Here is a 14,117-nt window from a genome sequence, read left to right as displayed (position 1 = left end):
GAGAGTCCCTTGGCTGCTATGAGCACGCAGCCGCCCTCGCCTCTGTCAGGGCTGGCCCCCACTTTTTGTAATGCCAGGCACTGATGGGTCCCGGGGAGCTCTGTCACTCTGATTTCATTCTCTCACACAGTGCAGCTGACTTCTAGTAGGTGTAATGTCATGGCACGGGGTTAGGGAAACAAGAAGGGTTTAATTTCTCTTGAGTTTGATGGCTTACTGCTGCTAAAATGTCTCAATGAGAAATGAGTTAGGTGTGGGAAGGGGAAGATTGTTAGCAAAGGTAGGATGGGAATAAAACTTTGCAAAGTGGCAGAGCTACATCTGGCCGTGATGAACATGGGCTTGCCCATCAGTACCAACTGATTCTGTGGAGAATAGAGTGGTGGCAGACAGCTAGAGAGTGTATAAAACCCAGAAGAGCAAAAGAGGCAGGTGGCTTGGTGGCACTGTGAGCCTGGACCCAGACACCTGAGCACAAAGCCCAGCTCTGCCACATGCTTTATGATCTTCAGCAAGTTATTTATGTTGTCAAAATTTGTTTTATCCCCAGAATGACAGTAACAGTTCTTCCCCACACTGCTGTCTTGAGAATGAAAGTGCCGGATGCCTGCTAAGCTCTCCATCTAGTTCTCCTCTCTTCTTGGTCTGTGTAAGGACTAACACACTCTCTTTAATCGTGTTGCAGCAGGAGCAAATTGCCCAGCTAATTCCTGCATAAAAGCTGCTGGGGGAAAACAGAGTTCCTTTGGCCTGAACCATGAGTGTGCCTGGGATGTTAGTCCAGGTCTCAGAGAATTGCCAGCATGCCTCATAGTGGTTTGTCATCTGGTTTGGGCATGACCCCTAGCCACTCCCTAGTTAGTCTCTCATCATGCATTTACTAAGCAGCTACTCTCTTCCTGGGCTGTGCTTTTAAAGAACTTTTGTATAACCTGGATATCACCTTGAGAGTGTGGCACATCGTTGTATGTCTTTGCCGGCTGAACGTGGGATACTGGGAGGGAGTGTCAGGGAGCACTATGCCAGCTCTGGACCCTGTGACAGATATAGTAGCAGGAGCACTGGACTAGGAGTCAGGAGGTCTGGCTTCTGGTTTCACTCTGCTGCTAGCTCGCTGGGGCTCATCACTGAATTTCCTCAGCCTCGGGGGCATCAGAAGACTGAGTCCCCTCTGAGACTCTTCTGGTTTGCATGTTCTGTGCTTCTGGGTTTATTCTGTGCATCCTGTTCTCTAGGATAGGGACATGCATGGTTGGATGAGTTCCATCAGTATTATTTTCTAAGTTCTCATAACAGTTTGTCAGCTCTTTTCCTATGGCACTCGCCACTGATGACCACGCATTGCAATTATTTCAATATCTTTACCTTTTATATAACACTGACTCTTTGAAGATATGGACTCATGCCTCATTCATTGGTTCCCAGCACTGTACTGTGCCTTGCACTTAAGAGGCTCAAGATATATAGATATATAGATATAGATATAGATATATACACACACATATATACACATAAATATATGTGTGTGTATATATATATATATACATATAAAGCACATTTCCCCCCTTTTTCCAATGTGTTTCTTCTTCTGCAAATTGTGAGTGGAGATATACATATCCATTCAGTCTATACATAGACTGAATGGATCCCATAGTAGTTGATGACATCCAGGGACCAGGCACCAGGCTATTCCTCAGGTGCACTGATTAGGACACATCATCCATTCAAATACCTATGAAGAACCCTGTGGTAGGTGGTGTGGGGGATTCAAAGATGAAAGGAGACATTCTCACTACTTCCAGGAGCTCTGGATTGAGTAGAGGCATCAAGGTCTGTCACAAACAACTATATATCAATGCAGAGCAGCACATATGAGTGTCGCAATGCAGGAACCAAGGTGCCAAGTAGGAAAATTCAGGGACAGACGATCATAAGGCTTTCTGGAAAAGGTGGAATCTGGGTTGGGCCTTAAAGCATGACTGGAACTTGAACATGTAGAGATGGAAGCAGTTAATGCAGGGTAGAGTGCATGGAGGTTGCTCAGGAAAGAACACAGAGTCAGCATGGACAGAGTGCATATACACACATGGGGAATAATAGGAGAGAATACCAGAATCGTCTCAGAGCTTGAAGTAACTACAAATCTAGGTTGGAGGGGATTATTGGAGGCTATGAATCCCAAAGGTCTAGGAGAGTACACAGGATGGCCCACTGGACTGTAGAACACTGCATATTAGACCTTCTATTTACATTCATCTAATTTCCACTTGCCAATTTAGTTTTGCAAATATTTTATAATGTATAGTGTAAGAACACAGTAGTACATCAGTTGATCTCAATTCAGTTCCATGGGCAATTAGAAACCATAGAAAGTTTTTTTTTTGAGACGGAGTCTCACTCTGTCACCCAGGATGGAGTGCAGTGGTGCCATCTCGGCTCACTGCAAGCTCCGCCTCCCGGGTTCATGCCATTCTCCTGCCTCAGCCTCCCGAGTAGCTGGGAATACAGGCGCCTGCCACCAAGCCCAGCTAATTGTTTGTATTTTTAGTAGAGACGGGGTTTCACCATGTTAGCCAGGATGGTCTCGATCTCCTGACCTCATGATCTGCCCGCCTCGGCCTCCCAAAGTGCTGGGATTACAGGCATAAGCCACTGCGCCCGTCACATGGAAAGTTTTTGAGTAGAGAAGCAATCTTATCAGAGTTGTGCTTTAGGAAGATCAATAGGGCAAGGATAGGCAAGACAGGTGGGAGGACCAACAGATAGACATGGGGTTAAGGAAGTCTTGGACAGGTATTTCAATGGCCCAGGTGAGATGTATGGAACAGAAGTCAGAATCCAGGAATTTTGGTGATGGCAGCAGGGACAATGGACATAGAAAAGGTCTGGGTGTGACAGATGTTGCAGAAGAACAGTGGACAGAAGGAAGGGACAAGAACTAGTCTCAGCCAACTGACAGTTCAAAGCTCAGCCTGTAATGTTGGGAGCATAATGGTGTCATTGGCATTAACAGAAATTGTGGAGTCAGGAAGAGGAGCTGGTTTTCAGGGAGCAAGCTAATTGAAGTTTAGAACTTGAAATCTTCTAGTTCAGCACTCACAATTTGCTGAAGAAGAAACAGATTAGAAAGAGGGGAGAAATGTGCTTGGTCTGAGACCAGTCACGAGGTTTCCTGAATCTCATGCTGATCTTGTTTCATGATTTTTTGGCTTTGGTTTTTTACAGCATTATGTTAGACTGTTTAACTAAACTTTCTTTTTATTAGATCATTTAGTACAGTCTGCTTTCCAGAAATATTTTATTCTGATAGTTTTCATTTGATGCTAGCTGAAAGAGATTAATAGTACACTTTGGAACTGAAAACTACCTTTTAAAATAGTACTTGTCAATTAAAGTGGTGCAAAAAGACAATGCAAAAAGAGCTTTAGAAACAAATTAATGAAGAACAGTGCCATATTATTCAGTCAAATCAAAGTAGAGAATGAAGAGAACCAAAACAGAACAACTCCATGGAAAGTAGAGAGTTTCAAAAAGAAGAGAGGATGAAATGCTGCAGAGAGGCCAAAGATGAGACAGTCTAAAAAGAAATGATTATATCTGTGACCTTCAACAAAGCAGTTTCAGAGGTAATGGGCTAGGACCCAGTCCGAATGGGATTAAGGAGGTGAGGAGGCTAATCTAGTCTGTTTGGAGAAATTTGAAAGGAAAGGGGAGAAGGATGGGCCAGCAGCTCTGGTAGACAGCAATTTCTTTGAAATAGTGGACATTTAACATACTTGCAGGTAGATGAAAAACAAAATGCTGGAGGTGCAATCAGAGCCAGCAAGGATGGAATCAAGGATCAAGGTGGGTGGGTTACAATTGGAGAAGAGGAGCTGGGCATGGTGGCTCACACCAGTAATCCCAGCACTTTGGGAAGCCAAGGCAGGCAGATCACTTGAGGTCAGTAGTTCAAGACCAGCCTGGCCAACATGGTGAAACCCCATCTCTACTAAAAATACAAAAATAGCCGGGCATGGTGGCACGTGCCTGTAATCCCAGCTACTTGGGAGGCTGAGGCATGAGAATCGCTTGAACTAAGGAGGTAGATGTTGCAGTGAGCTGAGATCGTGCCACCACACTCCAGCCTGGGTGACAGAGCAAGGCTCTGTCTCAAAAAAAAAAGAAAAGAAAAGAAAAGAGAGGAGGAAGAAAAGATTTTGTTATTGTATATTAGGAAAAAGGAGGAGGATGTGGGAGGAAAGGACATTCTGAGGCAATGAAGCTATAGAAGCAGAGAGAGACAGAAAGAGTGTGAAATAAAGAGACACAGAGACTCGGCGACAGAAAAGGAACAGAGAGATAGGTAGCTGTCACAAGAAATGTGAGTCCACCATTTGCTTGGAGTTCCCCTAATCTGGTAAGAGCCTCTGTCCAGCTGAATCAGACTTCCTTCACTCTGCAAAGGAGACGGATAGAACAGCCAAGCCTGGTGCTAAACAGAAATTTATTTGTGAGCCCCCCGGTGGGGTGGGGAGGCCATTACTTGCTTTTAAGGCCAAGACTTTGAACTCAAACTTGTTTATACACATGTAAGCCAGTCTCTGGTTCTGGGACGTCTCCCAGATCTCCCAGAACAGACAAGGGCTTAAATGCTACCAACATTTTGATGGGCACATCAAGTAGGCTCCTGCAAAGGGATTTTATTCTCATGGCTGCTATTATTCACAAAAGCCTGCAAAGCAGATCTCAGAGTAGTGCTTCCTCAAATGATTTCCAGGAGCATCTGCCGATTTGATGAAGAATCTGATGCCATCAAAGCACAAGCCAGTGATGACTCACTGCAAACTGTTGTTGTTGAGTGTTTGCTGAGTGCAGCAGCCCTTTCTGGCATAGCTGCTCCCAGCCTGGGACCAGAAGCCAGGCAGTACTGGGAGAGACACAGCAGGAAGAGGGTCTAGTTTTTGGCATATCTCTTGGTTCTACCTTCTGTCCTTGGCTTCCTGCTCTTCTCCTGGTGCCTAAAACCTTCACAAGGACGTTTTGAGAAGCAGCTGAGCCAGAAACACACACCCCCTTGTTATTTGAGGGTTTTTCCAGGGAAGATCAGGACTATGAAAGTCATGAAGGATGGAGCCTGTTCTTTTCTCTTCCAGGTCTTTCCTACTTTCTGAGACCTGAATACTCAGGCATCACATCCGTCATGGTACAAGAGGAAAACCAAGATACCACAGAAGAACTATTTCTTTCCATCATATTTTCAACTGCATCCTTCTTCATCTTAACTAGGATTCTATGGCACAGATCTTGCCCCTGCTCATTAGAGCCACATCCCTCACACGGGCCTGGACTAAGGCAGAGCCCTGCACTTTGGCCTCCACTCCCAAGGCTCACTCTCCAACATCTCCCTTTTTATCTAAATTTACATAATATCATTTCTTATTACAGGAGCCTGCCCTGGTTCTGTGCCCCACCAAGCCCCAATATGCAACCACAGCATTTTCTCTCTCTTACACCCATCCCCTGCACCCTGTGCCTCTCATTCTCTATCACTTCCCTGGCCTTTTCATTCCTGTCCCCATCAGCTCCTCCATGTCCTGCTGCCTCCCTTTCCATTTCTTTCACCTGCCAGCTTTTCTATTCCTTTCCCTTCTCTCTTCCTCTCTGTCCCTTTGCTTCTCTCCACTGACTTTGCCCTTTTGCCCCTTCTCAGCCGATTAGCTATGATGTCTTCAAGCTGTTCATGAGGGCATACCTGGAGGTGGACCTTCCCCAGCCACTGAGCACTCACCTCTTCCTGGCCTTCAGCCAGAAGCCCAGACAGGAGACCTCTGACCACCCGACGGAGGGAGCCAGCAACAGCGAGGCCAACAGCCCAGGTACACAGAGCTTTCCCCAAGATGGGAAGACCTTGTGCAGCTCTCACCCCCTGCCACAGCCACAGTCACAGACTGCATTCCTAGAGGGTCCCCTGAACATAGTAACTGCCCCATGGGTGCGAATATGAACCAAGGGACAGGGACGCCTTTCCTCATAGTGCCTTACAGGAAGCCCTGATGAACCTCTCAGCATGAGGAATAAAGAGGAGGCATAATTCCTGTCACTATGGATCAAAGAGCAGGATGGGGAAAAAGGAGACACAAAATAAGTATGGCGGGGGAAGAGAGCCTTCAGCAAAGGCTGACGGTCCATGGATGCAGCACATTCAGCTTCTATGTCCAGGCTGGGACTAGCCTGGAAGTGTTAGAGGAGAGGGAAGCCATGATCCCTGTCTTCCTGGAGCTTGGGCTATAATGGGGGAGACACAGCCAATCCCAATAAGCAAGCATGAACCCAGCTGACACATAAACCCGAGACACAGACACAATCCAGGTGAACCAGGTCCCATGGGGAGGTCCCGTACCTGCCCTTCCAAGAAGCTGGAGGGCCTGGGCTGGTCTTTAAATCTTCTTTTTGTTCCTCAGATACTAATATACAGAATGCAGATAATGCCACCAAAGCAGACGAGGCCTGTGCCCCTGATACTGGTAAGTCTTTTGAATATAAGATTTGTGGGAAAAGTAGGGAATAACTCATCCTTGGGGAGAAGTGGGGAAACCTAACCAACAGTGCCGTCCTCATATAATTGTGCAATCTTATGCAGATCTGGTCCTCCTGCGGCCTTCAGAACCTCCATCTCTGGGGCTCCTGTCGTTTGAATGTTCTGGGATTCTGAGGCTGGGTAAAGGTTTTTGCTTCACTTGCCCTAGAACAGAGCAGGTCAGGACTTGGGACAGCTTGCTAGATGTTTATCTCTGATATGTCTGCCTGCCCAGAAAGTGGAAATCCTTCTCAGGGGAAAGTGTGTGTGTGTGTGTGTGTGTGAGAGAGAGAGAGAGAGAGAAAGAGAGAGACAGAGAGAGGTGGCTGTGGCTGTTAAGGCTGAGGTACAGATGACTCTACCAGTGGGTGGCTGGAGAGGAACAGAGCAAGAGGGTAAAAATGTGCCCTTGCTGACTTCCAACAACATATACACACTATTTTGAATAAGTTGAGGAGTTGCTAATAAGTTAGCAAAGGAAGCCAGCTCAAATGGTCTTGAAGATATATTTGCCAGGCATCTGCTCATTACACATTTCATTTAAGCTTCACAATCACACCACTTTACACATGAGGAACTGAGGCCTTAAGAGATTATATACCACTGGTGTGACTTGTGGAGCCAGGGATTCAATCCAGAATCATCCAACCTCAAAACTCCTGCAGTCTTTCCTATACAGAGAGAGGACACAGTGGTCCTGGTGGTGTGGTTGGTTCCTGTGGAATGAGCAAGGCTGCACTCTCAGCGGAGCTGCTGTAGCGGTGCCTGCTGCCCACCGGCCCACTGTTGGGCTGTGAGAGATGTGGAATCTTCCCTGACACATTTATCAATGGGAAGCCATTCCTCTCTGCTGTTGGCTGGCCAGGCCCAAGGCCAGAAGCTCCTACAAAAATGAGAAGTAAAGCTTACCATACTTAGTTTCTGTTCTCATATTCAATACAAATGTCCTGAGTACTATCAACTCAAGTTGGATCAGGCAACAGAGCATGTTGCTTAAGGAGCTAGGCTGCCTGGGTTTGATTCCCAGAGCCAACACTACCTAGCTCTGTAACCATGGGCATGTTTGAACAATGTCTCTGTGCCTCAGTGTCCCTAAGTGAGATAACAAATGTTGTTATGACGGTTAAGTGAGTTAGATATGTTAATGCTTAGAACAGTGCCTGGCACACAGTAAATGTCTGATAAATATTAGCTTTTATTATTCAGGCCACCTTCCAGAAGTATACTTGATTCTTTTTTTTTTTTTTTTTTTTTTTTTGTCTGAGATAAGGTCTTGCTCTGTCCCCCAGGCTGGGGAGTGCAGTGATACAATCTCAGCTTACTGCAGCCTCGAGCTCCCAGGTTCAAGCTATTCTTGTGCATCAGCCTCCTGAGTAGCTGGGATTACAAAAGTGTGCCGCCACGCCTGGCTAATTTTTGTACTTTTTTAGTAGAGACAGGGTTTCGCCATCTTGGCCAGGCTGGTCTCGAACTCCTGACCTCAAGTGATCCACCCAAAAGTGCTGGGATTACAAGCATGAGCCACTGCACCCAGCACAGAAGTATACTCTATTCTTAACTCAGTATGGTCTGCCATTATCTCCTTCAGCCTGCAACCTCAGTCTCCAAGCGTGTCACCTGGGCATCCTCTTCTCATGAAAGGTCTCTCATGGGCTCTCTTTCTCCCAGGTTGCTCCTGAAGTTTTCAATACAAAGACTCAGAGAGTCAGACCTTTTTTTTTTTTTTTTTTTACTGTGCATTATCATTTTATTGAAAAGCTTTATAGATATCCAAAGGTGAATTCCAGCTCTTAGGATATGCCCAGGGGAAAAAGAATGCATTATTATTATTATTATTATTATCATTATTATCATTACTATTATTATTATTTTGAGACAGAGTCTCGCTCTGTCACCAGGCTGGAGTGCAGTGGCACGATCTTGGCTCACTGCGACCTCCGCCTCCCAGGTTCAAGTGATTCTCGAGCCTCAGCCTCTCGAGTATCTGGGACTACAGGCGCGTGCCACCACTCCTGGCTAATTTTTGGTATTTTTAGTAGAAACAGGGTTTCACCATGTTGGCCAGGATGGTCTTGATCTCCTGACCTCGTGATCTGCCCACCTCGGCCTCCCAAAGTGCTGGGATTACAGGCGTGAGCCACCCCGCCCAGCCTATATTTTAAATACATATAAAACAAGACAGATTAGAGATACTATAGCTGAAGGAGAATGGGAACTAATTGCAACAGAGACCTGGAAGAGAGAGTTTCTTCAGTGTAGTTCTAATCTTTTTTCCTGTCACAGCAAAAAGAGAAACTGGAAGGATTATCGAGTTTTCAGTGTTTAACTGAAGGACTGGTGAGAAAAAAATTCATGATAGATGGAAAGCAGAGCATGGTTGGTGAAAAACAGTTACCCCTGGATCATAAGCTCAGCAAACTCCAGGCTTTGCACGGAGCACCAGAAAGCAAAGACTAGGAGCAGCTGTGCCTTCCCGAAGGGTTCAGGGACAGCAGCAGGCCAAGACTCCAGAAAAGTGCTGGCTCGTCCACGCCCTGCCCAGCACGCCACTCAGCCATGCTAGTCCATAGCCCCTTGGTGAAATGGACGTAGGCACAGATAACTCATATCTTCTGTGGACTAGAGGAGGCATATTCTGGCATAAATCATTCTCATACTAGGGAGGAAAGGGTGAAACTAGGAGCTCTGAGATTTTAAACTCCCAGCAAGAAACTCAGTGGTGAAAAGCATCCTGCCCCAAATTCTTTACCTAGAGACTTTTTTTTTTGAGACGGAGTTTCACTCTTGTTGCCCCACTCTTGTTGCCCAGGCTGGAGTGCAATGGCGCAATCTCAGCTCACCACAACCTCTGCCTCCCGACAACAAGCAATTCTCCTGTCTCAGCCTCCTGAGTAGCTGGGATTACAGGTGCATGCCACCATGCCAGGCTAATTTTTCTGTTTTTTATAGAGACAGGGTTTATTTTATCTGGAACTTCAAGAGGAACCTAGAAGAAGATACAATTCATTCATTGAGGTTCCAAATTGTCTGGGCAGGTTGTGTTTTAGTGGCTAATGTTTCTGGGGTACCAAGGAAGAACTTATTGGGGATATGTCATTATGTGATATTTGAGAAAAGATGATTGATGATGATAACAGAAATTAGCTGACTTATTTGACCTCCATGCGTATTTGCAATAGTTGTATCATTCTGGGTCTAAAAGAAACTTCCAGAGATTTCCTCCTGGAGAAGTGATTTTGTGATGTACCATTTTCCTTGTGTATGGGAAAAATCAGCCCCCCATAGTAAAATCATGAAAGGGCAATTATCTGACTCTTGGCCCAAGGAGGTATACAGCATTTTTTTCATCTTCTTTTGACACTTGAGATTTAAGGGAAAAAAGCTTTTCCTGCTAGGCCCTCTTCCACAGATGTCTTAATTAGATGTCCCTGTTCACCGGAAACAAGAATTATAGGACCAGGCGGTCACCACAGAGAGGGGCCTCTGCCCGCAAGGAAGAGCCAAGTCCTGGACTCACCTTCAATCAGGCCATCTGCTGAAAAGACCAACCTTTTCCTGTTGCCCAGGTGGAAGCCAGGGAAAGAGCTTAGATTCTTATTTCATGTGGCCTGTCTAGGCCTATCAGATCAGTCTCCAAGCTCAGATCTAGCAAAGCCCACTTCATTCCCACAGCCATAAAGACAGAAGAGTGGGGCTTTCAGGGTCCATACTTTGGCTTGGAGGCCTGAGCAATCTATCACTGTCAGAATGTCAGCTCAGGAAAGGCTGAGCCCACCTTTCCCTTCATGAAGGCCCAGGACTAACTGGGATGAACAAGGAGAACTTCAGTGTCCTGGTGTTTCATTAGTTTCTCAGGCTGTCGAGATGTTTCAGCAACTTGGAATATTGAAATCTCAAGGAAAGTCCCCCAGTATTTTGTGTTAGTTTTTCCAAATTATAAAAGTAATATACTCACATTGTAAGAAATTTGAAGGACACAAAAAAATAAAGAAACAACAAAGATCAGTGGTGTCAAGGGTCAGGGGAAAGGAAGGATGAATAGGCAAAGCACCGAGGATTTTTAGGGCAGCGAAACTACTCTGTATACTATAATGGCGAATGCCTGTCATTGTACATTTGCCCAAACCCACAGAATGTAGAATACCAAGAGTGGGTATTCTATAGACTTCAGGTGATAATGAGGTGTTAATGTATTCATCAGCTGTAACAAATGTACCACTCTGGTCGGGGAGTGAGGCATGGTAAGCTATGCATGTGTAGGGAAGCAGGGTGTGTGAAAAATCTCTGGACCCTCTTCTAGTTTTACTCTGAATTTTACAGTGCTGTAAAAAATGTGTTTTTAAAAAAGCACAATAAAATCACCCATAATTTCACCAATGCAATTTCATGTGTGTGTGTGTAATCTCCTTGTAGATATTTCTATAAATTTTTTACAGAATTGGGATTGAACTGTATTGTACAGACAATCTGGGACCCAGTTTCTTCTTTTTTTTGAGATGGAGTCTCACTCTGTTGCCCAGGCTGGAGTGCAGTGGCACGATCTCAGTTCGCTGCAACCTCTGCCTCCCGACCTCCGCCTCCCAGGTTCAAGCAATTCTCCTGCCTCAGCCTCCTGAGTAGCTGGGATTACAGGCACCTGCCACCACGCCCAGCTAATTTTTGTATTTTTAGTAGAGACAGGGTTTCACCATGTTGGCCAGGCTGGTCTCCAACTCCTGACCTCAGGTGATCCACCCAGCTCGGCCTCCCAAAGTGCTGGGATTACAGGCATGAGCCACCGCGCCCGGCCTTGGGACCCAGTTTTGTTCTTCACTTAGTTAAGTCATTTAGTTAAGTCATTTACTTGAATGATTTCTGTAATTCAAGACTTTGGGTAAACATCAGTTTTAATGCAATCCCCTCTTTAAACAGATGAGAAAACTGAGGTTGAGCGTGGTGGAGTAAGCCTGCTTGTGTTAAATCACACACACATAATTTGTGTGTTAAATCACACACACATAATTTGTGTGTTAAATCACACACACATACTTTGTGTGTTAAATCACACACAATTGAACACAAACTCAGTGGTGGAATCACAGTCTTCTGCTGCCTGGCCTGGTGCTCTTCCCACTATGCCACACTGCCCCACTGGAAGGGAACAAGTAACACAGATACCAAGAGAGAAAGTGGAACAAGTCCGGTCTGCCCAAGAGCCGTCACATGAAAGGGTTTAGGACATGGCACCAGGACAGAACCTCTGTGATCCGGAAGAGGGTGTTGGCATTTTTTACTGGTGGTACCTGAGGGATGTACTCAGATGGCCATAGGTTAGGGCTATTTCATATAAAGCAGAATGAAGAGGAAGGACACTAATCAGACAGTGTCAGTGCCTCTCAGCCTTCCTGGACCCCTGCAGCTCTATGAGAGGGCTGAGCAGTAGATTTCAGTGAAAACTAGAGAAATGGTTCAAGATCGAAGGATTGAGGTATAAATTGGCAAAAATTGCATGTTTTAAGTGTATAATTAATTAATAAGTTTTGACATATGTATATACCTGTAAAACTAGTACCACAATTAATATAATGAACATACCCATCATCTCTAAAAGTTTTCTTTGTAATCCCTTTTTTCCACCTCCCTTACCCACCCACCCTTCATCCCCATACAACTACTGATCTCCTTTCTGCCATATATATTAGATTACATTGTCTAGATTTTATATAAATGATATCATACACTATCTATTCTTTTGGGTCTGCCTTTTTTCACTCCACGTAATAATTTTGAGATGTATCCATTTTGTATGTATCAACAGTTCACATATTTTAGTTGCTGATTAGTGTCTTAATATATAGATATTCCACAGTTTGTTCATCTGTTAACCTACTGATGGACATTTAGATCGCTTCCAGTTTATAATTATCATAAATAAAAGTGTTATAAATATTCTTGTGCTTTAATGATGTTGAGTATCTTTTCATGTACTTAATTGTTTATTTGGTCTTATCTAATTTCTTTTTACATATTATGAGCCTCAATTTGCTAAAATATTAAGAACGTTTGCCTCTGTGTTCATAAGGGATATTGATTTGCATGTTCATGTCTTGTCATGTCATTGTCTGTTTTTGGCTTTAGAGTAATGCTGGCCTCACCAAAAGGGTTGCGTAGGATTCCCTCCTCTTAAATTTTCTGGAAGAATTTGTATAGAATTTACGATGCCTCTTCACTAAATGTTGAGTACTGGATTTTCACATTCCTACAAAGTCCTGAGCTTTGTTTTTAGGTACAATTAGGTTACTTGGAAACAGTCTGATCTTTTTGGATCTATCTTTTAAGCTTCACTGGACAGGACCAAAAAGGCATTTACTCACTACTGAGAAACAATGTTTCTGAATACTCTATCGATGATTCACGAATTATGGGGGTTTTCTACCCTGGTTGGTGGGAATAGGCATTACTCCTGGTTCTCTTTGCATTCCAGGGATTATTCCCTCTAATCCTAGTTCTTTCCCCAGCCTTAGCCTTAGGTGTTTTCCTTCCACGAGTGTGCTAATTACTACTCAGCTGAATAATTGAAGGGAACTCTCTGCTGTTACTCAAAGGGGACCTTCTACACATATTCAGAGCTAGCTCTCTGTGCATGCCTCCTCTCCAGTGCCTGCTCTGTGAACCCTAGCCACTGTGGGTTCCAGATTCCAGCTTCACCTCCACTCAGAGAGACTTCCGGGGTTGGCCTGGCTTGCCCCTCTCTGTGCTGTGGCCTAGAAGCTCCTTCCAAACAGTCTGATGTGGCAGTTGTAGGAGTCATCTCATCTCTCAGAGATCAGTGTTTGGTCCTCCCTGGTAATGTAATGTCCTATGAACCATTGTTTCATACATTTTGTCCAGTTTTGTCACTGTTTTAGGTGAGAGGGTAAATCTGGTCTCTGTTAGTCCATTTTAGTCAAGGTAGAAGTCACTGATAGTCAAACCCTGAGGCTTTCTGCTTTTGTATAATAGAGGTGATATCTTCTTGCGTCCTGCTAAGGGTCTTGTCCAGTAGAAAATTACTTTTGAAAATCTGGTCTTCTGAGACCTCAGGATGAAGTTTCTTTCCTTACTTTGCAGCTGCGTTTCATAGGCTCCATCTTGGTTTCTTCATGAGGCCTTTTGTAATATACGAAGTCTGTCAGTGACCTTTGGTCTCTCCTATTGTCCTTCTGGATGATGGTTAACTCCCTTCTCAGACCCACAGCCAAATCCCTGGAACCTGGAAGGTTTTCATCTAGCATAGCCCTGCTTGCCTAAAATGGAATATTTACTCCCATTGCTTGGTTATTTGTTTCTCTGAATGAAGAGTGAAGAGTGTACAGGTAACATTGCCTTCCTCAACAGACATTACGATCAAGGCTGTCTCTCCCACTGCCTCTACCTTCAGTACTTTGTTACTTGGTGGTATAATATAACAGCACCTAAAACATTGGATTTTCCACTGCCCATCTTCCCTTTGTTCCCTGGCTAGTTGTTTTCCGTGAGTTGTGCACTCCTAGTAGATATTAAGAGATCATTTCTGATGAGCATGGAGGTAGAGAGGGAA

At 44.7% G+C, this 14,117-nt stretch overlaps 1 protein-coding gene across 5 annotated transcripts in view; it reads left to right on the top strand.

Moving 5' to 3' along the window:
* Positions 1 to 14,117, top strand: part of DGKG (diacylglycerol kinase gamma) — a 211,493-nt gene that overhangs the window by 56,883 nt on the left and 140,493 nt on the right. For all 5 annotated transcript variants that reach the window (XM_054482407.2, XM_054482406.2, XM_054482405.2 and 2 more), the window contains exons 4-5: positions 5,693 to 5,858; positions 6,444 to 6,506. In XM_054482407.2, coding sequence (XP_054338382.1) covers positions 5,693 to 5,858; positions 6,444 to 6,506 — 229 coding nt within the window. The remainder of the gene's footprint in view (positions 1 to 5,692; positions 5,859 to 6,443; positions 6,507 to 14,117) is intronic.

This window comes from Pongo pygmaeus, chromosome 2 (genome assembly GCF_028885625.2).
Source record: "Pongo pygmaeus isolate AG05252 chromosome 2, NHGRI_mPonPyg2-v2.0_pri, whole genome shotgun sequence".
Taxonomy (NCBI): domain Eukaryota; kingdom Metazoa; phylum Chordata; class Mammalia; order Primates; family Hominidae; genus Pongo; species Pongo pygmaeus.
This window is presented reverse-complemented; position numbering and strand designations above follow the sequence as displayed.